Raw genomic sequence first — 25,792 nt, forward strand, 5'->3', positions numbered from 1 at the left:
TTTTTTCTACTTACAATATAGTAAACTACCGCAATATAATTTCTCCCCTAGCCTGGACAACCTAGTTAAAAAACTCAGAATTGAATTCTAATCCCATGTTGCAACTCAGTTTCCTTTTCTATGAAGCGAGGGCCAGGTACCACTCCACAAAAGGGGAAGTCACTGCCCAGGCCTGAGCCCCAGGGTCCACAGCTGTGTGACAAACTGCTCCATTCAAGCAAAACTAAGGCAATCACACCACCTCCTTACAACTATTGTTACAAGGACTGGTTGCACTAATGGGGTGAAGGCCTTGTGTATGTAAGCAATCATTTTTATGTAAGATTTGCTTTTATTTCCTTGAAAGGGAGAGTTACAGAGAGAATGGGACAAGAGAGACATCTTCAATCTGCTGGTTCACTCCCCAAGCAGACACAAAGGTTGGGGGCTGGGACAGACCGAAGCCGGAGCCTGGAATTCCAGCCAGGTGTCCCACACAGGTGGCAGGTATCCACGCATACATCTTCTGCTGCTTTTCTAGGCACATGATTAGGGAGCCACACAGGAGTACAGCAGCCTAGACACAAACACGCAGCAACTTAACCTACTGCACCAAAACGTCCACCCCAACCAACCATCTTTCTAATGAATTTCTTTCAAGTGAACGAACGAGAGACCAGCGTCAGGCTCATGAATAATGTGGCCTCTCTTGCCATGAGCCTAAAGGCTAGCATTCCCGGGACGGCCTTGTACCACCTGGCTTGGCTATTCATGACCCCTCACAGATGACCCCAGCACTTCCTTTTGGTTCTTCTGCCTTTTGGGAACTTGCTCAACATCCCTTCTTCGCCTGACCAAGCCCTACTCACCTCACAGGTGCAGATCTGGCTCCAGGTATATCTCTCACAACACTTACCCTTCTTTGCAAGTCGGGAACGGGCTTCCATGAAGCTGCCTCTGCTCCACCAACCTTCCCAGCTCCCAAAGGTCCAACCATGCTGCACCAGAACGAGTTAATCACCCCTTTGCATATTGCTGTAGAATGTTTCTAGCTCCAGGATTTTATCGGCCCCAGCCCTGGCTGCTGAACGAGCAGGTAGAAGATCTCTCCCCGCTCTTTGCCATTCTGCCTCTCAAATAAACAAATACATATTTAAAGAGAAAACAAAGATGATTGTGACCTTGCAATGAGATTACAAAGTCATGACTGTGAAAGCTCAATAATTTTTAATGTTAGTTTAAGTCTAATTAGAACACACGCACAACACACAAACACGTCTAATGGCCAATGTTGTGGTGCCCAAGGTTAGGTGTCCAGCACAGATCGTTGTGTCCTCTATGGCAGTGCTGGTTCAAGACCCTACTGCTCTGCTTCTGATTCAGCTTGTTGAGTTGTCCCTGGGAAAACAACCCAAAGGCTGAGCCCCTGCCACCCACAAGGAGAGACCAAGAGAGAGTTCCTGGCTCCTGGTCTTAGCTTAACCCAATCCCAGCTGTTGGGAAATGAACCAGTGGACAAAAGATCTCTCTCTCTCTCTCTCTCTCTGTCTTTCCCTCTTCTTCTTCACTCTCTCCCTACCTCCCTACCTCCTTCTCTATCACCATGCCTTTCAAATAAGTAAATCTTAAAAAGAAAAATCTAGACTCACTTCATTGCATTTGCATCAGTGCTGTGACCCAATCCCCATGATGGCCTGGACTGAAAGTGGGCACCATGAGGACAGACATCACTGTCCAGCACTAGCAGAAGCCACAGGAGCCCTCTCCACACCTTAGTGAAGGGACTGGCACCCAGGGCTCCTCCCACTGCACCATGTACAGTGACAGGGCCCAGGCGCAAGCTGTCCTGACACACTTAAAGCCGCAGGAGAGAAGGCAGTGCCTTTGCCTTCCTTTGAAGCCATTCATCCGTGGCTCATGAAAAGCCCTGGTAACCTTTGAGATGAAAAGGGGTTTAGAAGTGCAAATGACTGTCAATATGAATATTAATAGCAATGTTATTAATAACTGAAGTTGTCTGCCAGACACTTGACTCCTGATTAAACAGAGTGTAGGCGCTCAAGCCAAACCCAGAAGATGCTTATTTCTGAGCCTGGAGAGCTGCTGCAGCCCCTTTCCCAGCAGGCAGAGTTCCCAGGAGCTGCTGCAGCCCCTCTCCCAGCAGGCAGAGTTCCCAGGATATCACCTGAGAAGTCTGAGCAAAATCAGGTCAGCATGGGCTGAAGACTGGTTGGCCAAGGAGGGAGCTCCAGGGCTTACAGCCCTTCCCGGAGCCCAACAAGTGGAAAGGCAAATGGGAGATCCCAGAGCTTAAGGGAGGCGGAGGGCAGGATGAAAACGACAAATTGCACACAGGGAAATAAAGACTCCTGGGCCAGCCTGGCTCTGTGGAGCCCACAAAGAATAAAACAGAGGGGATTCCTTTTGTGTGTGTGTGTGTGTGACAAAAACCACCAATCAGAACTCCGGCACATGCTGTGAATTCACCTAAAATACGTTTTTTTATAAACTGCCATGGTTGCTTTCACTACAAACACCTGAGCAACTTGAAAGGCAGCGATGGCACCCTCCCTGTGCCCCAGCCTGGCAACCTCAGGGCCCAGAGCCTCCACGCTCTGCTTCTGCTGTCATGAGCATACTTTTCCACATTAGAAATGATCCCTTTCACATTTTTAAACGCTGTGGCTTCTGCCTGACTAATGCCATCTTTAATTATACATAATCGTGAATTTTACTGTGATCTAATGGGCTCTATTACTCATCAAAATGGCACCAGTCAGCAATAATATTCCCCAGAGCCAATTATTGAGCCTTTCTTTCATTCCACAAAAGTGCCAGCCTGCACGTGCAGAAATATGCACGCAGTTTACAACTGTGGCATCGAGGCCAAGGCGCCCAAAAAAGACAAACTAGCTTCGCAAGAAACCTACACATCTCGCCTTGCTAATGAGCTCTAGAACGTGACACAAAAGACTCCTGGTGGAGCCCGGCCCTGGTGCTGGCACCGGCGTGCACATGTGTCCCTGTGCCTCTCAGCACACACCTGCACACAGTGGTGGGACAGCCAGGATTCCACCCGCAGTGACAATGCATCAAGTCCCAGCCCAGCAGAGCAGGAAACGGTGTCCACACAAGGGCTTGCAGCTGGGTGCCTGGGCAGGAGGGGCTCTGATCGGGTGCCTGCCCCCATGTGACAATCATTTTCCCCAGCGTTCCCCACCACACAATCTAGTCGAGGAGTCCAGTGATGTAAAGCAAAGATGAGCAGAAATCAGCGAGTCCCCTTAACTTTAACTCAAAGGGAAGAACCAATGTACCAGCATAAATGTATAAAAATTCAAAATGTGCATATATATATATGTATATACACACGTGTGTGTGTGTGTGTGATTATTTACTAGAGAAATTCAAACAACTACACCCAGTACTCAGGATAGAGAGGCAGGGAAATAGACCAGAAAGGCCATGGGACAAATAAATCATCTGTTAGAGGACTGGGAGTCAGCAGCAAGCAATGAGAGACCATGACATGCCCTCCTGAATAACGGACGAGGTGTCGCTTTTGGACCATTGACAGTACTATGTTTAGCTTTCCATTTAGTGCTACGACATAATTCAGCCGAGTTGTTGGCTCCTTATCAGAACTGTTGACCACACAGCCGATGGGAAGTAACAAATATACACAGAGCTAGTGTTTCCCGGTGCCCAGCAGCACAGTGGAGCAATTATTCAGGAACCACCCCAGGCCCCAGAGGCACAAAGACCACTCATTCCCAGCCAAACCCAGACCCCCCAGAGCATCTGATGTGGCCCTGACACAGAGGGGTAGAGCCGTGTGCCCCGTGCTCACTTCCTTCAAGAGCCCATCTTGGGGCTGCTGTACCCTCTGACTCCAGGGACGGGACATTCTGGCTGTTCCTTCCAGACACCTCTAGAAGCTGCCAGCCGATGTCTCTCCTTTGGAAAAAGAAAAGAAACTCGTGGGCAGAATGTGTAGCCCTTGTTAAGATGCTACTCCGGACAGCCACGTGTGATAACTCACTACCTGGAGTTCCAGCCCCACTTCCAATTCCTACTTCCTACCGCTGTGCACCACGGCATGTAGCAGTGACGGCCAGGGCACAGGAGCTCCTATCAGCTGCAACAGGAGACCCAGAAGGAGTTCCAGGCTCCTGGCTTCAGGCTGGACTCTTATGGGTATTTGGTCACTAACCAGAAGATTCAGTCAGGAACCTCTTTCTCTCTCTTTTTGTCTCTCTCTCTCTCCCTGCCCCTCTCTCTCTCCTTCTCCCTCTCCCTCCCTTCCTCCCCAGTCCAGGTCCCCACAGGAAAAAAAGGAATGTGTAGGAAACAACCAATTCAGAGAGCCGTGGAGAGGTGAGAGACTCTGCTTAAGAGAAAGCCTAAGAGGCTGTGGCACTGCAAGATGAGGCACCAGGGAAAGCTCCAGGAGCTAAGTGCTGGGATGGATGCTGTCCAGAGAGGTTGCAGGAGACCTGACAGGAAACCAGAAGAAGCAGGAAGTGGAGGGCCAAGGCACTAGAGAAACATGACATCCACACTGGGAAGAAAGGAGTACCTAGCGGGTGCTCACCTGCAGACCAGCTGCAGTCCCCAAACCAAGCCCCACGTCCTTCCTCTAGAGCCCAGCCTGACTTGGGGCAGTGGGGGGGGGGGGGACCCTGGAAAGCAGTCATCAGCCAGCTATGGTGTGAACCCTCTGACTGGCTGGAGGGGTAGTTGGGACCAAGGAAGTCCTGGGGAGAGGGCATCTTGGGAGTTTTTGTGGACCCCAGCCATCCTGATGCACGGATGTTTATCTCAGGCACATGGAGAGGGAGGTGTGAGGCCAGTTCTGGCTCCATACCCACTCACAGCCCTGAGAAGCCTTACTCCTCCCCCAGCCTGCCTGTCCCTGCCTGGCTGCACAGTCTGTAGAAGCGCTGGCCACTGAGTCTTGAACCTGTGAGAACCAACAGGCCAACTCTGCAACAGGGCACGCACTCCATCATGCAGGGGACAAGCTTCATGCATGGCACAGGCAACTTACATTCTTTGTGCACAGGTGGAAAAGCCCAAGACCCAGAAAATGAGCACAACCAAGAAGTTAAGTACACATTCGATGAGAATACAGGAAAGCACATAGAGAGGAGAGTATGGCCATGTATGGCCAACAGTACAGACAGGGGCACAGGGCTCCCAGGGACCATCTGGCAGGGAGTGGAGGAAGCAGGGTCACACTATCACGGGTCATAAAGGGCTTGTCCACAACATCGTACACTCAGAGGAAGACACCCATGCTTCAAGAATGCAAAGATACAGAGTTAAGTTGATAGTTTTCCATAGGCAATAAGCCAAAAAGCAGTAACAAACACTCCACGGAAGAATGAGAGAGGCACAGGATGTATAATGCCAGGTGGCAGTGGGGTGGGAAGGAGCCACACCCTGGAACTTCCAACCTGGCCTGAAGCCTGGTCTATAGGGAAACCAAAGGGTAACTAATAACCAAACACCATTTGTGGACAACCGTCCAGGCCATGGGCACAGGTGAACTGAGATAAGCATGGTTGGGAAGGCCATGCCAGGTCTGGAGCCAGCAGGTGCCATCTCACAGAAACAGAATGGTAGGATTTCATCGCCCCTTCAAGAGACAGAAATGATAAAACATGGGAACAGAGACAGGGCCAATGGAGGACAACTCAAGGCCCACAGAGGGTCAATGCTAGGAAAGACCCTGAATGCTCCTCACTCCCCTATCAGCTTCTCCACATAGTCCATCTGGCCCAAGGAGCCCTGAATTCTCACGCTCCACCTGTTCCAGCCTGGAGCCAGCGCACAGCACTGCTGTTAAGAGATCAGCAGTGCATGGGCCCAGGCCAGAGCACACCTGGGTCAAGCCCTAAGCACAAGAGCTGGTGCGACTGCCTCCCTTTAACCAGTCCTGTTACTCCTACCTATCTCTTCATTCTGCACTCTGCATCTTCATTCATCTGTACCTCAGGTCCCAGCTCAGCACCTGATTGATTAAAACAGGTGAGAAAACACTTCTCAGCCAGGAGCTAAAACTGAGTCTCAGGAAGGTCCAAACCGTGCCAAAGCAGGCACCTATGTCTCTCTTAACATTTTTTGGTACCCGTTGATCATATCAGCCCAGGACATCTAATAAGTTGTGTTTTGCACACTTGCTATCTGGGCTGAAAAAAAAAATCAATAAAGTAATTTTTCCAAACACTGGTTTCCAAGCATAAAATGCTGCATGTTTCTGATGTTCAGCCTTCTTTCGTCTCATAAATCCTCAGGCCCTCTCAGCCTGAGTGCGAGCATCTAAGTTACACAGGAAATAAGGAAACTATTGAGATGATGGGTGGAGGGACATTAAAGGAAGATGTAGTCTGCTCTTCTACGCCTTGGGGCAGTCTGGTGAGTTATTTTTTTATGACGATATTTATTTATATTATTTATATGAAAAGTCAAGAGACAGAGATCTTCTATCTGCAAGTTCACTCCCAAACACAAACAAAAATTGGGGCTGGGCCGGGCCAAAGCCAGGAGCCTGGGCACTCTATACAGGCCTCCCAATCTGGGATCGGGTACCCAAAGCTAACCATCACCTGTGCTTCATCGGACATGTGCATAAGTAGGAAGCTGACATCAGAAGCGGAGCCAGGACTCAAACCTACTAAGAGATGCAGCCATCTCAAGGAGCAGCTGATAAATAAGGAGCATGTCTATTTTGTAATGTTTAACGATACATAGGTAATTAAACTGGGACAACATGATTATTTGATAGACACTGTGAAATAATTACCACAGTTGAGCTATGCCCCCACACAGTCACCTCTGTGTGTGTGAGAAAAAATGAAGTCAGGTGACAAGGCAAATAATCCCATTAACTACTTCCCACAGTCCTCACACCAGGCCTAGATGCTTAGGGTCTCCAGAATTTATTCCTATTACAGCTGCAGCCTACCCCTGACTTCCCCAGATCCTGGGTCCCACAGAAGCACCCAGTGGGTACGACTTACTTCTCCCTGTTCTCTATACCTGGTCACCTTATAAGCCTTATACACCTTATACAGTCCAACGGGACACCAGCTAGAAGCCCTGGGAACTCAGCTGGAATGCCCCACAGGCACTACCACTTCAAACACCCTTCAAACACCCTTCCGAAATTTTTGCCACCGAGTCTGGAAAGTAAAATATCGCCAGCAATAGTTGCTTTTCCCCACATAGATGGACAGCTGACAGCACTGACCGGTCTCAACACAGGGCTTCCGCAGTCCCAGAGAACAACCCCCCAGGACAAGCTGGCTCTGGCTGATTGCCCTGCCCGTGTCTCTAGAATGTAGAACCTCGTGGGGTGACCTGGCACAGACCATCCTCCCGCCAGAGAAACAAGCAAAGCTCTGACATGGCCCAAGCTTACTAAAAAGACCTTTATGTGGGGCAGGTGTTTGGCCAAGCAATTAAGACTCCCGTTAAGACACTCAGAGCCCACAGTGGTACCTAGGTAGACAGACAACTCCTGCTAATACACTCACAGGCAGCAGTGATGACTCAAGCAGTTGGATTCTGCCACCCGGGAGACCTGGACTGATTTACTAGCTCCTGGCTTTAACCCATCCCGGTCCTGGCAGCATCGGAGGAGTGACTAGATTTTGCAAGCATCCCTGTCAATGTCCCACCGCCTCTCCCCACTCCTCCCAGCTCCTACATCTCAAAAACTAAAACAAAAATAAGTTGTGTCTAACCCTGCTTCTCTCCATTAGTGCACATCTCTGGCACCCATTGGTCAACACATCCCAGCCCTGCGCAGTGCCCTTCCCTCACTGCTGGGACTCATACTCAGCACAGTATGCCTGAAAACCAGGGTAGTGCAGGGAAGTCAGGGCACACAGCTCTGAATCCACATCTTGGGGGGATGACCCCAGTGTGATGTTATCATCACAAAGACCACATTCCAGACCGGAGCATAATATGCACAAAATCTATAGGAAGAAAACAGAAGGCCAGGAGAAACACCTGCTGCTGAGAAGGGCCCCAGCGGAAAGGGTCTGGGCAGAAGATGGGGCAGCTGGCAAAGAGATGGGAATGGACAAGACTCTGGTCAAGGAACCACCAAGAATGCATGCAAAAGGGTCTGCAGTTCCAGGAGGGGCGTCAGTGGGCACCACTGAGATGATCACACCCAGCAGGCAGCTAGGCGGGGCATTAGAACAAAGGCTGTGAGCACAGCGCAGACAGCACAGGAGAAGTCAGGGAGACACCAGGCACAGCAGGTGCCAGTGGGAGAGGTTGAGGAGGAAGCAGGCAGTGTGGCCTGCTTCCCAAGCTTCCTTCCTGCCCTACTTTCCCCTGCACCTGGCACCTTCAGGAAGTGTCTTCCTGTGGACACGAAGTAATTCTCACTTTCTCCTGCCAGCAGCTGGCTCTGAAGCCTTACCCCTCCTCCCAGGACATGCAGTTATCTCCAAGCACAGCCCAACCTCCCCTGACCCTGCAGCCTATTGGCTGGACCTGGGTCTCTTAAGCTGCAAGGTTCAGTTCTATACCCTGTCCAGGGTACTGGGAAGCAGTGCAGCCCCTTCCCTGAACCCTGCATGGCAGGCAGGGTGGCCACACATGGCTGGAACCCTGCCAGTCAATGAGAAAGCCAGAGGCCCATTCCTTAGCTGTTACCTCCAGGATGCCTGATGCTACCAACTCAAATGGGTTAACAAAGCAGTAACAAGCCCACCTGCCACAGAAGGGTAGCATGGCGAAAGAGCGTAGCTTGAGGAGGTCAGGTTGAGACCAGTACCTGCACTGAGTGGGGAGACCCAGGATTGGGTGAGCAGGGGTGGGTAGTGTCCAACATTTCCCCCCTGAATGAAATTGACTGAAAGGGGGTCAGTAAGTGCCAAGTCCAAGCATAAAATCATCCCTTCACTGCCTACACTCACTCAAACTCCATAGGACAGCCCATGTCCTCACCCAAAGGAGGACTGGTTGTCAGGACAACCAGGGAGTATCCACCTCTTCACAGCAGCAGATGGACAGCCCGAGTCACCCACGGAGTGGGTAAGAGCAGTGAAGGCATTAAGTGCAAAAGTGTCAAATCAGGAGCCAGAGTGCAGGGTCACAATCAGGACCTACCACACTCCACTGGCTGTTAATCCCCAGCAGGTGCCTAAATGTGCCTCATGAAAGCAAGCAATGGCAGACTTAGCAGGCAACAGAACATCCGTATGTCACAGCGTCATGAGCAGAATCACAGAGGCCGAGTGAAACCTGGGGTGAGAGAGGGAGGGCTGGCCAGGCACCCCGAGGTGCAGCCTTCACAAAACACATGCCAGTAGTCCGTGATCATGCTGGGGGCCTACAAGAACAGGAGGAGGAGGAGCCCATCCTGGGCCTCTATACGGAGCCCACCACCAGCCCGTCCTCTTCCCCAGCTTTGGCATGTGCTCATCAACACCCCTGCGGGTAGAAGGTAGCCATACTTCAGTCAAGCAAGTCTGCACCTTAGGCAGTACACAGACCCTCATCCATTAAGCAGCAAAGATGCTGCCCCTTCGGACTGGGCCCTTATCCACACAACTCTAGACCTCAAACAGACACACTGGCCTCTGTCAGAAGGCGCCTGGAAAGCAGAGCCCTGAGCCACTGTGTGTAGCCTGCTGAGACACATCAGGTGCCCTCTCCACAGTGAGGCCCACCCCCAGGTGCGTGTCCCCCAAAGGACCCGACAGCAGTCACGTCCTGTGCAAAGCTGGGGCACAAAGACTCCAAATTATCTTATTACTCTGCCTATTAAAAGCTTAGCTTGTCCAAACTGAGAGACTGCAGAAATTGTATCTTTTAAAGGAAGGGAAAACGGTTTTACCAGGGCATTCCCTTCTGTGACCTGAGACAAGTCCCCCAAAGGGGCATAGAGAATTGCTTCTATGTCAACTTTTCATTCTGCACATGCTGAGAGCATGAACAGCCCAGGCAATCACAGCTAGTGAGTGACAGCAGGAGCTGACAGGCGCCATGAGCTCAGCAGGACAAGGCTGGTCTCCTTGGCTTTCTCCACCAGGGGCATGGGAACCCAGAGCAAGCCACACCCGGCACCAGTCCTTCCGCTCTGCTGCAGCCACCCTGGGCACACCTGGTTTTAATTGCCTCTTGGTGAGCCTTGGAAGGGAAAACAGGGTGCAGTTTCTAAGCTTATGGAATCTGGAGGATAATAATAAAGAGTTAAGAAATCCAGTGGTTTATCCACAAACAGTAAGTATGTGGATGCGGCTAGATACGCACAGTAAGTGACTGACCAAGGTCACCGGCCCTGACTGACACCAGGGGAGGCCACTGGCTGCTCCTGGGCCACAGCTCACCATTTGCAGCTAGCTAAGCACGGGGAGTGACTGACCAAGGTCACCGGCCCTGACTGACACCAGGGGAGGCCACTGATTGCTCCTGGGCCACAGCTCACCATTCACAGCTAGATAAGCACAGCAAGTGGGCTGTTCAAAGTCATCAACCCTGACTGACGCTAGGGAAGGCCATAGGCTGGACCATGGCTCACCATTCACAGCTAGCTAAGCACGGCGAGTGACTGACCAAGGTCACCGACTTTGACTGCCACCAGGGGAGGTCGCACCTGCTACTGGGCCACGACTCACCATTTCCCATCTTTCGCTGCAGCGGCATCCTCTAAATTGTCAGATCCACGAAGGCCGTGATTTCTTGTGGGGTTCTAAGCAATGGAGCAACGTGTACCCCAGTGCCTAACTAACAGGGTGCTTACAATTAAGTGAGCAGCCAACAACAACAACAAAAAACTATAAGCTAAAAAAAAAAAAAAAAAAATGGGCGAGTCTTCAGGAGAAGCCCTCTGCTGAGAGCTTCCCACCCTGGCCACACGACCACCATTCACTGTGCACATGTGTGGCACACATATCCCCATGTGGCTCTCATACCCACTCAGGAAGAGGAGGCCAGATCCCTCATATGAAAAAGGGAGTCCCTGGAGAAAGCGAAGCTGGACTGAATCTGCAGCATTCAGATGGGAAGAGCCAGTTTAACACAATACAGCAACTCCTAAACTACTCAAAACGTGCTCAATGCCTTCCGGTCACAGAGCTCCAAGTTCCCCTGTGGAATAACCTGGAAGTCTCAGCCACCACCCTGAGCTCTCTGACAACTGAACTCTGAGCCATCATTTGTTCCCTGTACAAGCCTGAAGCACCATCTACTTCTCTCTCTATTTGGTTAGAAATACCTACATAAAAATAACTCCATGTAGCTGCCCAGGAACCCACAGGAAAGAACTCAGACTGGCAACACCTCAAGATGAGCTGGCACCCAAGCCCCTGTAGAGATTTTCTGAACACCCAGCAAAAGTCAGAGGGATTCTCTGACCCATCAAACCAAGCAACAACACTGGCAGGCAAAGCAGCAGAGAATGAAGCACCTAGGCTTTGCAGATCACAACTAACATGGCGGATGAGTTCAGTTAACCTAGTTAACCTAGTTAACCTCTAGCCACTCACGGACAAGTGCTAGGCCATCCTCAGGTGCCTTCCTTGTCTTCAGGATCTCTGGACTCATTCAAATACAGTTTTCTGCTCAGCGTCTTGGCTCCCAGATGATAAATCCAAGTACTTCTCACGGACGGTGGTTGTAATGCTGAAAGATGACTTCCAAAAATTAGAAGGAGCTTCCAAAAATGTGCCGGACATACACACCTGACTGCCATCATTCTAAGCTCAGTGCTAATAGCCCCAATCAACATGGCACCTCAAGAACCAGCAGTGGGTACACAGCATTACAGCACAGCAAGTGAAGCCACCCACCGTTCACAACACTGCATCCCATATGAGGGTCAGTTCACATCCTGGGGGTTCCACTTCTAATTTCAATTCCTTGCTAATGCGCAAGGGAAAATACTGAAAACTGCTCCAAGACAACGCACCTACACTGGATAAATGTGCAGACTCCGCACTTGAGTCTATCCCAGCTCCCTGGCTGTTGCAGGCATCTGAGGAGTGAACAAATGGAAGATTTCTCCTTTCCTCCCCTTACGCCCCCTCCCGTCGCCTCTCTCTACCTTTCTCTCTCTCAAACAAAAATAATCAGCCGCAGGCAGATGCCTTCTCTGAAAATTGCCACCTGCACAAGCTGCTGCTGATATCAAGAAACGAACAGCATATGTGTTACAAAGCAAGGCGTCAACTTCCCAAAAGAAAGGGCAGAAGGTGCCAAGTTCTCACGAAAAAGAGACAATGGGAGAAAAACTAACAGGTAAGACCAGATGCCGACCCACTAAGCCCCAAATCACAATTCTGATTCCTTACCCGGATGTTTGTCCTAGCTGTTAAGATACCTGTATCCTGGGCCTGGCGCAAGAGTCCCCTCGCCTTACACGTGCTGGGACCCCATAGGGTTGCTGGTTCTTTCCCCGGTGGCCCTCCTTCCCATCCAGCTCCCTGCTTGTGGCCTGGGAAAACAGTCAAGGATAGCCCAAAGCCTTGGGACCCCGCACCCATGTGGGAGACCTGGAAGAGGTTCCTGGATCCTGGCTTCAGGTTAGCATAGCATCGGCCGTTGCGCTCACTTGGGGAATGAATCATCGGATGGAAGATCTTCCTCTCTGTCTCTCCTCCTCTCTGTATATCTGCCTTTCCAATAAAAATAAAAAATAAATCTTTAAAAAAAAAAAAAGATACCTGTATCCTGAAACATAGGGCCTGATTCCACAGCCACCTGACACTCCTGACTCAAGCTTTGTGTTCAAGCAAACCTGGCAGGCAGCGGTGATGGCTGAAGTGACTGTGTCAGCCCTGGCCATTTCAGGCATCTAGACACAGAACCAGAAGATCGGGAGAACTCTCAAAGCAAAATAGAGAAACAGGTGCCAAAGATGAGCCATTCACCTCTAAGTGCTGAGCTGGGTGAGGGATACACGGGGTTCACTGTACAACACTCCTTGCACCAGTGTTTGGACCTGTCCCTTGAAAAGTGTGAAGAGCCCAGCATGGTAACCTAGTGGCTGAAGTCCTCACCTTCCTTGCATTGAGATCCCATATGGGAGCTGGTTTATCCCAGCAGCCCCACTTCCTATCCTGCTCCCTGCTTATGGCCTGGGAAAGCAGACAAGGACGGCCCAAAGCCTTGGGACCCTGCACCCGTGTGGGAGACCCAGAAGAGCTCCTGGCTCCTGGCTTCAGATCAGCTCAGCTCTAGCCATTGCGGTCACTTGGAGAATGAAGCATCAGTCAGAAAATCTTCCTCTCTGTTTCTTCTCTTCTCTGTAAATCTGATTTTGCAATAAAAATAAATCTATTTTTAAAAAGAAAAAAGTATTAAATTGAAAATAAAGAGCTGAGTAATTTAAAAAAATATATATAGACATGTTTTTCTTTGCAGCAAATCTGGTCACACAATTACATTTTAAAAAATCAGATATTTTGTTATATAAAAAAAAGTGTAATTTTTATCCCAGGTACTCAGTGCCAATCTGAGTGCCTGGCACATAGCAGTAACTCTGCTGTGTGTCAAGGGCTGCGCCTCCTCGTGTTCCTGGTCAGGTCCCTGTTGGAACAGCACTGATGCCCTTGACTCTGCTCTGGCTCTCTCAGCTTCACCTCATCTACTTCTTCCCTGGGATGAGCGTGTCTTGAGGTTCTCTCACCGCTTCCACTGCTCTGAATTCCTGCAGCGAGTTGTAATTCCTTGAAACTCAAGTAAACTGATGTGAGCGCTATGTACACATTCCATTAAGCAGAAATGCAAATACTCTAATACCCTCCTGTTTGCAAATGACCACTGTATTAGCAAACAGCACAATGGAAGCGTGGTCCTAAAGGAAACGTCACCCTTCTCTCGGAGGCACCTCCAGGCCACCCAAGGGACAGCTGCAGCTCCAAATGGCACAAGCCGCTGCCGAGGGCCAAGCTGGAGCAGCAGGGAGGCAGGGGCAGCCTGCAGTGGAATCTAACCAGGCCCTGTCCCAGACACTTTCACTCAAGCATCACTCCGCGGGCAAGGGGAGGCCCATGTTCCAGTACTCTGGCGTGACTTGCAAAACAGTCACCACTGCCAACACCTCAGCTTGACACTCTCTTAGGGTCAATTAAATCCCAACAGGATACACATCAAGCATGCCACTCTCATTCGTCACCTCGGAAGATCTCCTAAGGAAGGTGAATGATGGAAAACTGGCCCTTAACCTCTTCAAGGGATGCTCTCCGGAGCACTGGCCCCCCCACCAATCGCTTCTGACGTGCTAGCTCAAACATGCATGTTGAAAAAACATTCACTACAAGAGAGATTAAACACAGACAGCAATCAGGTGTACACCAAATGCAACAGCGTTCTGGAGATCTAATTCCGTCACGCTCTGGCAGGCAGGTAGCAAGGCTGCTTGAAGCCCCAGCAAGATCAATTAGAACATGGCTCAGCTCCACTGCCTGGAGCAGCTAGCTTCCAGGAACCCTGCCCCTCCAGGACCAAGGCAGCACAGGAGTGCCTGCAAGACTGGTGCTGTCCCGCCAGATCGTGTCCCTTGCTTTCTTTCTCAAGGCAGATTACAGGGTGGATTTTTTTGTTTCACTTGGATGCAGCTTGTAACTGCCTCCATTACCAAGCATAAGACCTGGAGCAATTTACAAAGTGTGACCGACTCAGGCCACCACTCGGCTTGGATGCCTATGAACACCTGACAATCCAGTATCTATCACATAGGAATGGCTTGGTCTCTCTCTCTATCTCTCTCTCTATCTCTCTCTCTCTCTCTCTCTCTCACACACACACACACACACACACACACACACACACTCGGTACATGTACATACACATGTAACCTTCCTTAACTGGAAATCTGACATACAACAGAAACCACCAACAGACAGTCATGCAAACAGTTCCCTACTGGGTCTAAGAGACTTAGAAATTTTCCTGTTTGTAGCAGGCTACCCTGAAAATCAACCAGGTGTGCTATTCACCGCACGTGTCACTTCCTTGATCCCATGAGGCAGAAAGCCCCTCACTTGCAGATCGGAAGGCTCCGCAGAAGGAATCCATGCACTCAACGTGCAGAGCAAGAGGCAAGCTGGGACTGCACACCCTTGTGCCATCCTCAGCTGCCCTGCACATCCCACTCCATCCTTCTCCTCATGGGACTCTGCATGCCCCTAGGGGAGCTCAGGGATGGCAGCTGGGGCAGCACTGGCCCCCAAGGCTGGCAGAACAATGGTGGCAGGTCACACACAGGCTGCTCACAGCCTTGAAGACACAGCAAGGGAAGAGGCTCTGCTCCCTTTGCCTCTGGTTATCACCAAGAGGGCAGCAGCACCTGAAGCCACTGCCTCTACCTACCGGAGACTTCAGGGTGGGACTGAGGGTGCGTCCAGCATGGTGGGGAGCAGGTGGTCAAGCACGGGCCCCTGGAGATAGAGCCGAGCCTCTCACACGGTGGACACACTGTGCGTATCTTCTGATATGGCTGCCTGCCACTCAGCCAGCAGCAGCAAGCCATGGCTAAAATCGAGCTCAGTTACGCTGCCTTTGTAAGCAGCTACCTGACCGAGCTGGAGTGGAGGACAGACAAGACAACCAAATCCTCTAACTCAGCCCTAGCACACAGCAGACATTCCATCATGCATATGGTGTACCCCGTGAGCACTCAATAAATGACAATCTGGATTTTGACGAACTTGGCTGCCAATGGAAGTCCAGTGTTGTTGAGGAGAGTCAGAGGTGCCCTTTGTACCAGCCAGAGCCTACAGAAAAGGCATTCATGTGAATCAGCCGTCACCTCAGCTGATCAAGTACTGTCCCATGATCTGTCTCGCTTTCTACAGGGCGCCTGCCAAGTGCTGACCTTTAAGCCACATCTAAGACCCCACTGTGGCCACAAGATAGCCAGCAGGAACAGAAGGGCAGAGGGGTCCCGGAGGAGGGAATGCACACCCTTGGCCCCTTACTGGCTTCCAACCTGCATGTAGACCAGTGTCTCGGGCCTCAATATCATCATTGTATTAGCCAGTAGGCCATGCACGAACACATCAACGGGCCTAGCATGTGAAAATCTCACCTCCAGGAACCAAAGAACACAATAAGAAGCTTCCAGAAACCACAGACAAACTCTAAACTGGCCTAAGCTAGCAAGGCAGCCTAAGGAGCCTCAACTCAGAAGCTGCAAACTTGGCAGGGATGGACTGTCCACTCCCAGTGGGGAGTGTAGACAATGCTGGTCAGGAATCCATCATCTTGCACTCACACTGGCAAATATGTAGGTTAATTAAACGTTATGTAAACAAGGAAGCTTGAGTGCAAAAATTTGCTTACAGAAAATGTAAGAAGGCAAACTGCTGTAAGACAGTCCAATCAGGTGTGAACAAGGACATGAAACCTTTCCAGGAAGGAATTTAAAATCTAGAAGGAGAATGCTCCTCCGAATTCTTCCAAAGCCTCTTAGTTCTCACTCTGCTTGGAAGAAACAAGTAGGGTATCACAAAGGGCAGCTGCAGTAAAGCCAGAAAGACAACTTGAACACCCGACATCCAAACCACAGGGAAAGAACCAATCCTGAGTGTGCCCATCGCATAAAATACTCCAAAGCTGGGACCTTCACAACTCTCCAACTTTTCCCATCTTTCCATTACCGTGTCCCAGTCACACTGCCAGACACAGAAAATCATCTCAAATGGGTCCAACATAAACACATCTCATCATGGCACTTTCGGTAACACAATACAAACAAGTGAACGAGGCCCTAGTGGCCTACTGTTCTACTATTGAAGGCACCACACGTGTTCTCTACGGCTCCCTCATCTGTGAAAAGGCACTTCCTCTTAGCACCACCCACCCCCCAAAGACTGGACTGACATCCGCCAGTGCACACGGTACCTCCTGCAAGGCAAGGGCAGGTATCACCCCCGTCCAATGTCAACTGCATACCGGGAACCCCAGAATAAGACACGACTCAGCACCCTCGAGGTTGGAGGCCATTCTGCAGATGCCCACGGAAGAGGCAAAAGCATCATTCAAACCAAAATGGAATTGTCTTATATCTGAGCCCCTAAATCTTCCATATAAAAAGCACTCTTTGGATTACTCAGTTTGGAACCACAAGTTCCTTTAACAAGATAAGTTACCCTGAAACAAATCCATGCATGTTATTTTTAGGGGGTTCCCTTTCAAAACCAGTGAAAACAACACAGAAAAGTCAGGCCGAAGAATTAAACACACGTTAGCAACTACAAAGGTTTGGATGCTACCATTAGAACAATATTTCTTAGAAGGATTTCTTCACAAAGCTACAGATAATACAGTTTGCCAAAAGGCAAATGTAGAGATTCAGTGTCCTAATGGATACCTATAACTTGGTATAGCATTTCCAGGGGCAGCATAATTATATGACTCCAAAACACATCTTATCTTGGGACCCATGTTATGGCACTACAGCTAAAACACACACCTGCGATGCCAGCATCCCATACGGGTGCCGATTCATGTGCTGGCTATTCCACTTACAATTCAGCTCCCGGCTAATGGTCTGGGAAAAGCAACACAAGATTGCCCAAAATACTCATATGGGAGACCCTAAAGAAACTCCTGGCTCCTGGATTCAGCTTGGCTCCACCCTGGCTATCGTGGACTCGAAGCACATTGGGGATAGACAAAACCCCGACCAGAAGCAGCCATGAAAGAGCTCTGAAAGCGGTTATGACCTGCAAGTGAAAACCAACATCAACACACGTTAGGCCGTCTCAGTGTCTAACTAATTCACAAAGTAAATAAGCAAAGCAAATAAGTGCATATGCACACCTAAAAAGCTCACACACACCAGCTGGCCAAAAGAAAGTAGGAAAATATATCACCACATTTGTAATTCACCTGCTATTAAGGCACATATGACATTTAAAAAGCCAAGCAGAAACATATAGCATCCAGGTTTGCCAGCAGGCAGTGCAGTTCGCATGGACAGCAAAGTACCCTGAAAACATCTGGAAGTAACTGCCAGCTGAAATTACCAAACGGTTAAGGCTGCTGAATGGACCACATGCTGTTACAACCCCTTTTCCCCTTCCCTGCCCATCCCTGTCTGCCCAGGGACTGAATCAGGACATGGCGCAGGATTACAGCACAAGGAACTTTTGGCTGACCAAGAAGACTCCCACAACTGAGAAACTGGTTGATGAAAAGCTGGCTATTATTACTTGTTTCACTCTTAAATTGACTCTATGACTGGATTTATATTTACTTGAAAGACACACACACACACACACACACACACACACACTCCCAGTCTACTGCTTCATTCTCCAACTAGCCACACTGGGCTCTCTCGGCAGGTGGCAGGCTGCCTCCCAGGGGCTGAATTAGCAGGAAGTTGGAGTCCTGGGACAGTTAGGAATGAGGTGAAGGATGCCCTAATCTCTATCCCATAAGGCTTGATGTAATCTGGATTCTTTCTAGAAATGCATGTTCGCCTCTGAGGTGGGCCTGCGAAGAAACGCTGGGGTTATGCTAAGCTAACACAGGGCAAAGAGAGAGATCAGGAAGACGTGATCATCACACAATTTGTCAACAGAGAAAGTCCAGGAAGAGTCCAATCAACAAAACACCAACTCCCCTTTATTAAGGCTCGTCGTGGATATTACAACCCCCCAGCCACTGGAACACACTCACCAGTGTTCCAAGAGCTGCCCGAAGCTACGGCCTTTCCCACATCTGGGGCCACCTCTCCCTGTCGACACACTTCTCTCGGGGGACCTGCAGGTGCATCTGGGAACACACTGTCATCCAAACATCCCAGCATGGCCCTAGAAGCACAATCCAGAAGCCACACGCTTCTTGGAGCAGGGGGAGGCAACCCATTGAATAATGAAAACAGTTCTAATAACTTAGAAAAGAGAAACAAGGATGGAAAGGAAAGCCTTGAACATGTCTAACTGGGATTGTAGCTGGAGTCAAATGTCACAGCTAAGGCCAATGTCAAAATTCGCTCTCAGCAGCGACCTCTGCTTGAGAATTCCTTGACTATTTCAGCACAACCTGACATTTCACTCAAGCTCAACAGCCAATGCTTTGACCTCTAGAGATGCTGTCGGACCGAGTGATTCAAATGCTAGAGTCTTCCCACCATGGCAGAATTATACACAGTGCAAATATCATGCACCGTCGATCTTTAACTGGTCACAACTAGAGGAATAAGGTCGTGTTTTCTAAAATAAAGATTCCGACAGCACAACAACTTATTTTTTCCTTCTTTGAAACACATTCCATATAAAGTCATTGGAAAACATTAATAGTTTCTCGCTTAAACCTGCACCCATAGACCACCCTCCTCCCTGTAACAGTTCCCAAGGTGGCAGAGGGTGTGTGAGAAGACAGGTTACAAGCTTTGGAAACCAAAAAACTGAGGCTCTCCAGGGAAGGCCTTGTGCCTACAACGGACACAGTGAAGTCTGTACAAGGAAGCTGCAATCATCATCATCATTATCATCATCATCATCTTCATCATCTCAAGAGGAACTTCCTCCCTGCCAAGGGCCCAAGTGACTGCCCCTGCCAACTTTTGGAAGCACTGGGCCACATCCTGGGGCCCTCGGAGTCAATGCCTTCCCAGCTGCTAAAAGGCGTTTGCTACCCGCACAGGTCCCACAGGTTCTGCCTTCTCCTACCAGATCGCATACATTGGCAAGAGGTCCCCCACCCCCTCAGAACCGGAAAACATTCAGCACAAAGTCTCCTCCAGACGGTGCAATGCGTGAGGCTGATGGGGCCAGGCAAAGGCAACACACAGCACAGGGGAGCGGGCTGGGCAGTACCACGGCCAAGGATGCTCAAGTCTGCCCGCGGGACGACGGCGGCAAGTGAACACACAGAAGGTCCAGCTACCCATCACGGAGCAGCAGCAGCAGGGACTGAGGGAGACTTGAACAACTGTTAGGCACACGGATACCAGAAAACTGAAACTAAAGACAGCGTGCAAGGAGTCCTTGGAGGAATAAGGCCAAGAGGCAGGTCCGGTCTCCACCGCCCCACCGACACGCCAGCGCACTCACACTGCACACACCAAACAGCCGTGGAGCCCACACCTACCTTGGCCCCGGGCGCGTTCCTGCTGCTCAGCAGTTCGCACAGGCCGGCTGTGGCGTTTCCTGCAGCCCCAGGGAGGAAAACTGGGGAGCCCGGGGCGCTGCCGGCCGCACCCCCGCCTGCAAGCACTGGGGCCGCACTGGGACTGGAGCCAGGGCGCGCGGGCGGGCTGCTGCCAGGACTCACGCCCGCGCGCGGCCGCTGCCGGATGCCGTCCAGGAGACGCACCAGCAAGATGTTGGCCGGCAGCTCGTCCACGCCGCAACCCACCAGGATGCGACACTCAGGGCATCGTAGCTCGTGTCGCGAGCACACGATGCTCTCCAGGCAGCGGCGGCAGAAGGTGTGCTGGCACGGCAGCACCTTGGCCGTGGTGTCCAGGCGCTCCAGGCACACGGAGCATTCCAGCAGGTCCAGCAGAGAAGACTCGTCCATGTTCTCGCCCGCGGCCGCGGCCGCTGCCCGCCGCCGCCGCCGCTCGCCTGGGCTGTCCTCGTCGCCCTCGCTCTGCGCAGCAGCGGCGGCCGCCTTGGACGCACACAACCAGGACGCTCCGAGCAGCATGAAGGAGGCGCCGGGAGCGACCGCGCGCGGTTAGGTCCTGGAACCGGCCAGGGGTCCGCCGCAGGCAGCGGGCATCAAGACCGTGCCCGAGTGGGGGGTGGGAGGGACCGCCGCGGCTTCTCTCGACCCGACTGGCAGCTCCAAGTGCCAGGCCACTCGGCCTGCGTGGCGGGGACAGGAGTTCCGTGAGCCAAAAGCCAACTCCGGGTCGGGCGAGCTCGCCCAGTCCTTCTGAGTGCGGCGCCTGAGGCTGCAGGCTACACCTGTCCCGCCACGCGTCAGGCGTATGCTCAGCGGGCTCCGCGCTCCGGGTAATCGCAAACCGCAAATAACCCAGCCGAAGGAAGCAAACCCAGTGGCCGGCCAGGTCCCCGGGGAGGCCGGGGCGCGGCGTGCGCGCTCCCCCGCGCCGCTGGCCAGCCGAGCCGCCTCCGCGGCGCCTCCATGCGCCTCTGGCCTGCACGCGAGTCGCTGCCCACACCAGGTCAGCCGGACCGCTCCTCTTCCTTGGCCGAGCAAGTGTGCGGGGAGGGCTCCTCGGAGGTCACGGTCGCAGTAGAGCCCAGGGGAAGGAAGGAGGCGCCGCACCCGCTGGACTTCCCTTTGCCTGGGCGCACGCACGCACGCCTGAGATTGGCCCTGCTTCTTGGGCCACCTCCGGGACTCCCGGGGACGCCTCCCACGCACACTGGGCGCAGTCACCTCCCGGCGCCCGAGTCTTCTCGGGGGTCTCCACGGGCCTCAGAGAGGGACGCCTCTTCCAATGCCGCTAAAGGACGAAAGTTTGAGCAGCCTTATCCCGACTACTGCCTTCGCCGTGGCCGGCTGGCAGCTCCTCCGTCACACAGCCGACGCCCGGGCATCCTCCCCAGACGAGCCACCCGTGCACTCCTGGCCCCGTCCTCGCTCCAGGCAGGGCGCATAAGTGACAGCCCTGGAGCTGCGGGTGTGGGCGTGGGGACAGCCGTGAGTCTGGCAACGAGGGCGCTCTGGTTGGCCGGGACGCCCGGGGAGGTGGGGGGGGGAGGTCCTGCTGCTCCCGGCTCCTCCCCGGGCTTGGGGGTTGGGGGGAGCCCGCCTTCGCCAGAGTCGTAGGTCCAAGGTTAGCGCCGCTGCCCACCGCGCCCGCAGCCTTTCGCCGGCCCCCTGCTCGGTACCGCGCCGCGCCCTTGGCGGCGCAGCGCCTTCCCGGCGCGGTGTCACGAACCCCCGTTCCAGTTTTTCCTCAGGAGACGCAGAGGCGGGGGAATTGGCGCTCTGGTTCCTGACGCCCCGGCTTCTGCGAGCGTCAGAGCAACGGAAGTACGTACGGGAGGCCCGGGAGCCGCAGGGAAGTTTTGCTGGTGGGCTGGGGTCGGCGACGCAGATTCCCTGCCGCGCGCTGCCCTCTCGTGGCTGCTCCGTGTCCCCGGCGCGGCGCGCGCACACGCCACGGGCGGGACGCTTCCTGCCGGGGCGAGCCGCGAGCCATTCTGTGGTTTGAGAAGTGAAATGGAACTTCTTTTGTTTCCCCCAAGGAGACGGCTCCATCTGCCAGTGCTTAAATGCCTAGAATATAGGTATGTGTCATTCTGCTCAATTGTCTAAAGGCCTGGTGAAATTATTGTTCTATCTCCTGTTTTACCGGTGACAAAGATGCAGCTCATACTTATGCAGCCATTTAGGGCTCGGGTTTCACTCTTAGAGTCCCCAGGACCTAGCACAGGGTGCTCATAGGCCATTCGATTATAAGCCTTTATAAGCTATGTGTGTGCACCGTATAGCCTCAAAGCCAAGGGCAGTGCCCGGGACTAGTGGGTCCTGGATATCCTGGATACGTGGTTTGTTCAGGAAGGCCTTGGTGGCCTGGCATAGTGGTCATCGGAAACCAAATCTCATGAACTCAGTTCGCACATCATGAGCTCACTTTAGACTGGACATTCTGCTCCCAATAACTGCAGGTGGCCCTCTCAGCCTTCCTCCCGGTGTGGGGGTGTTCCCTCCTCCACTCGCACACACGGCAGCAGTGTGAAGGGGGGGCATCCCTGAGCTGCCTGGTTGCTGGGGCACACTGAGTGACTGCACCCCATCCCAAGGCCCATTCTCAGGGAAGTGGGAATGATGGGCCCCTTGGGCACAGTGAGCGCTCCCGGAGAGGAGGGCTGCGGCTGGCAGGGCTGGAGGGTGTTAGCGGCAACGGAGCCGGGACTAAGGAGGCTAAGAACTGTGCCCTGGGCACACAGACAGAGCAATGAGCCTTGCCCTCTGCGACTCCTCATCGTGATTCATTCCTTCTCTGTCTGGCACCAGCTGCCTCTGCTTCCCAGCCCACAGGACAGAAAACATGGTCGAGGCTCCCACACCATCAGCGCTGACCACAGTCTCATCTCATGCTGTCTTGGGCCACGAATCCCATATTCGTATCACCAAGCCGTGCCCCAGTGTTGCCCTTGCCGCAGAAGCAGCAGCATTGCAACCCAACAGTGCACGCAGGAGAGGCATGCCCTTCGGAGTGCCAGGTGCCAACACCAAAGCCCAGGAGCACAGTTCTGCCCCCTAGCAGCCCTTGTGGTACACACAACAAACCAAGTAAGAGTTCACACGGGAGCCCTCAACTCTGCCTTGCCCCCACTGAGTCCCTGCAGCTCCTGCAGAACTCAAGCCCTGGGCAGGGATCGGCTAACGCAGCTGAGAGGAAGGGCATGTCTGTACCTTCAGAAGGAGCTTTGACTCAGCCACAACTAAGCCCTGCTCCATCTTCCGACCATTTCAAAGAAGTTGGAAGTCCCACTTTTGACATGACGTCTCCTGGTGTCCAAGTCAGTTTCAAAAAAAAAAAAAAAAAAACCCACTGGCCAAACAAAATAAATGTGTGCCAAATTGGCCCACAGGCCACCAGCTTGCAATCAATTTCTGGCTGGAATAACCAAGTGTAATATTCTACAATGTCAGGGAATTTAAGGGTGTGATCGAAATAGTTGAAGTATTACAACTGCAGTCTCATGTTACTCAGTTCTATTTGCACATGCTCAATAAGCCAATTATGTAAGTCAGGGACAGAGGAGCTGGCTTAACAGCCTTTCACAGCGAAAGACCTGGGGAATTCAGTCAACCACAAGTGCGCTGGGAGCCAAAGTGAGTCACCAGTGTAATATGGCTGCCTAGAAAAGTGATGAAATTTTAAGATGCCTTCATGGAAGAGAATGGGGTTGGGTCTGGAAAGAAATAACCTCATTGCACCTAGGGCTTATCAGGCTTCATTTGCAACGTTAATTCCAATTCCAGATATCAGAAATGAATGGCGTGGTGGTAGAATGTTTGGAGTCCTTGCACGTGAATTCTGGATGAAGGAGCAGGGAAGGCGCCAAGGAAACAAGATGCGGTGACTGAGCGTCAACTCTGGCTGCCCCAGGTTTGAACTCCTTAAAGCTGGCAGGTTCGCCACATGGTGGTAATCTGATGTTTGCTTTCCTAGCTAAGGTACAGGCATCTGACTCAAGCTATCAAAAGATGTCACCTTGCCCACCACACTCTGTGAGAGGAGAGGGAGGAAGGCAGGTGGCCAGTGGCAATTCCCACAGCCCAGTGCCCACTTGTCAAATATAGCAACATCCTGGGCAAATGCAGGCTTTCTGGGCCCCAGGCACCTGGATGTAGCTGTGATGGGGAGCCCGAGCCGTGGCCTCTGCTGCACTGCCAACCTCCCTATCGACCTGAGGGCCTCCTGACTGTGCAAGTTCCTTTCCTGTTGAAAACCAGCCAGAGCTAGTTTCTGTTGTTCGCAACCAGAAACCCTGACACCCATGGCCCTTCAGAATGGGACCATTGTCCCTCCACTTATGATCACACTGGAGACTGGATTCCTTGGTCTATAAGCTGGAAGGACTCAGAGCTCCATTCATTCATCATTTCTTTCCTGTGTTCTACCTCAAGCACCGGGGAGAAAGGAGCCAAGGGCAGAGAGAGAAGGTCTCCCCTCTGTCGGTTCACTCCCTCTAGGCTGCAATGGTCAGAGTTGAGCCCGTCTGAACCCAGGAGCCACTGCTTCCCCAGGCCGTGAGCAGAGAGCTGGATTGGAAGTAGAGCAACTACAACATGAACCAGAGCCCATGTAGGATGCTGGGGCTGCAAGGAGAAGCCTTGACCTACTATACCATGGAGCCTACTACACCTCAGGGGCCTGCATCTAAGATCTCCCCATCCCCACATCTACACCGCACCTCACTGTGCTTTTGGCAGTTTTCTGGCAAGAGTGGAACCCTCTGAGTGTCCTCTGTGCTACCCTCAGCTGTCTTGTGACCTCCACTGGAGTGCGGCTCATGTGTGCTCAACCCCTGCCCCTGTCTCCAGTCGCACACAGTGAGGTTGCACCTGCTCCCTGAAGCCCAGCGCCACTGCAGGCAGAGACGCCTCTCTGCCTTCCACACTTTCTAGGCCTGCGGCATGCTGTGCGCCTGTAAGTAAAAACACTAACAGCCTCTTCCATCTTCTAGGCTACTTCCTCCAGGAAGCTTTCCTGACTTCTCTTAGGAATCATTTGATTCTGATTTCCCCATGTCTTTCGTGAGCTGACTTTATTAATTTTTGTTTTCAATAAGAGAGAGGTCTTCCACATGCTGTTTCATTCCCAAATGGCCACAACAACCACACCTGGATGGGTCCAAAGCCAAGAGCCAGGAATTCCTCTGGGTCTCCCCTAGGGGTGCCATCTTTTGCTGCCTTCCCAAGGAGCTGGATCAGAAGTAGAGCAGCTGGAATTTCAACTTGCACCCATATGGGATGCTGGTACCACAGGTGTAGGCTTAGCCTGATATGCCATGTCACTGGCCTCCTCTATTTTTAATGTTTTTTTTTAGCCCCTAGCAACCCACAAGCTCCTCAAGGGCAAAGACTGTGTGCTATTGGTCATCAAAGTTCACAAAGAAACGCCGTCAGCAAAGCAGATGTTTGATAAACAGCTATCACATCAGACTAACCTGAGTTTATAGAGTCATTCCATGATTGTTAAAGAACATATGGGATGCTTTTAGGTACCTGAATCTTGACTTTCTGTTGTGCTTTCTTGTAAAAAGAAACCAAGCACTCCAGACTGGTATTACATGGCAGCACTGTTTATGCCGTCAGGACATGGCAGTGGCAGAAGCTGTGCTTGGCCAGGAAAGCAGCAGGAAGAGAGCTGAAGCCCAGCTTCAGGAGG

The 25,792-nt window shown here is 52.0% G+C and overlaps 1 protein-coding gene across 2 annotated transcripts in view; it reads right to left on the reverse strand.

Annotated features, from left to right (window-relative positions):
- Positions 1-20,616, reverse strand: part of SH3RF3 (SH3 domain containing ring finger 3) — a 305,519-nt gene extending 284,903 nt beyond the window's left edge. For both annotated transcript variants that reach the window (XM_040975664.1, XM_040975663.1), the window contains exon 1: positions 20,056-20,616. In XM_040975664.1, coding sequence (XP_040831598.1) covers positions 20,056-20,616 — 561 coding nt within the window. The remainder of the gene's footprint in view (positions 1-20,055) is intronic.
- Positions 20,617-25,792: the final 5,176 nt, after the last annotated feature.

This window comes from Ochotona curzoniae, unplaced genomic scaffold (assembly GCF_017591425.1).
Source record: "Ochotona curzoniae isolate NIBS_2020 unplaced genomic scaffold, NIBS_Ocur_1.0 contig_2688, whole genome shotgun sequence".
NCBI classification, from domain to species: Eukaryota; Metazoa; Chordata; class Mammalia; order Lagomorpha; family Ochotonidae; genus Ochotona; species Ochotona curzoniae.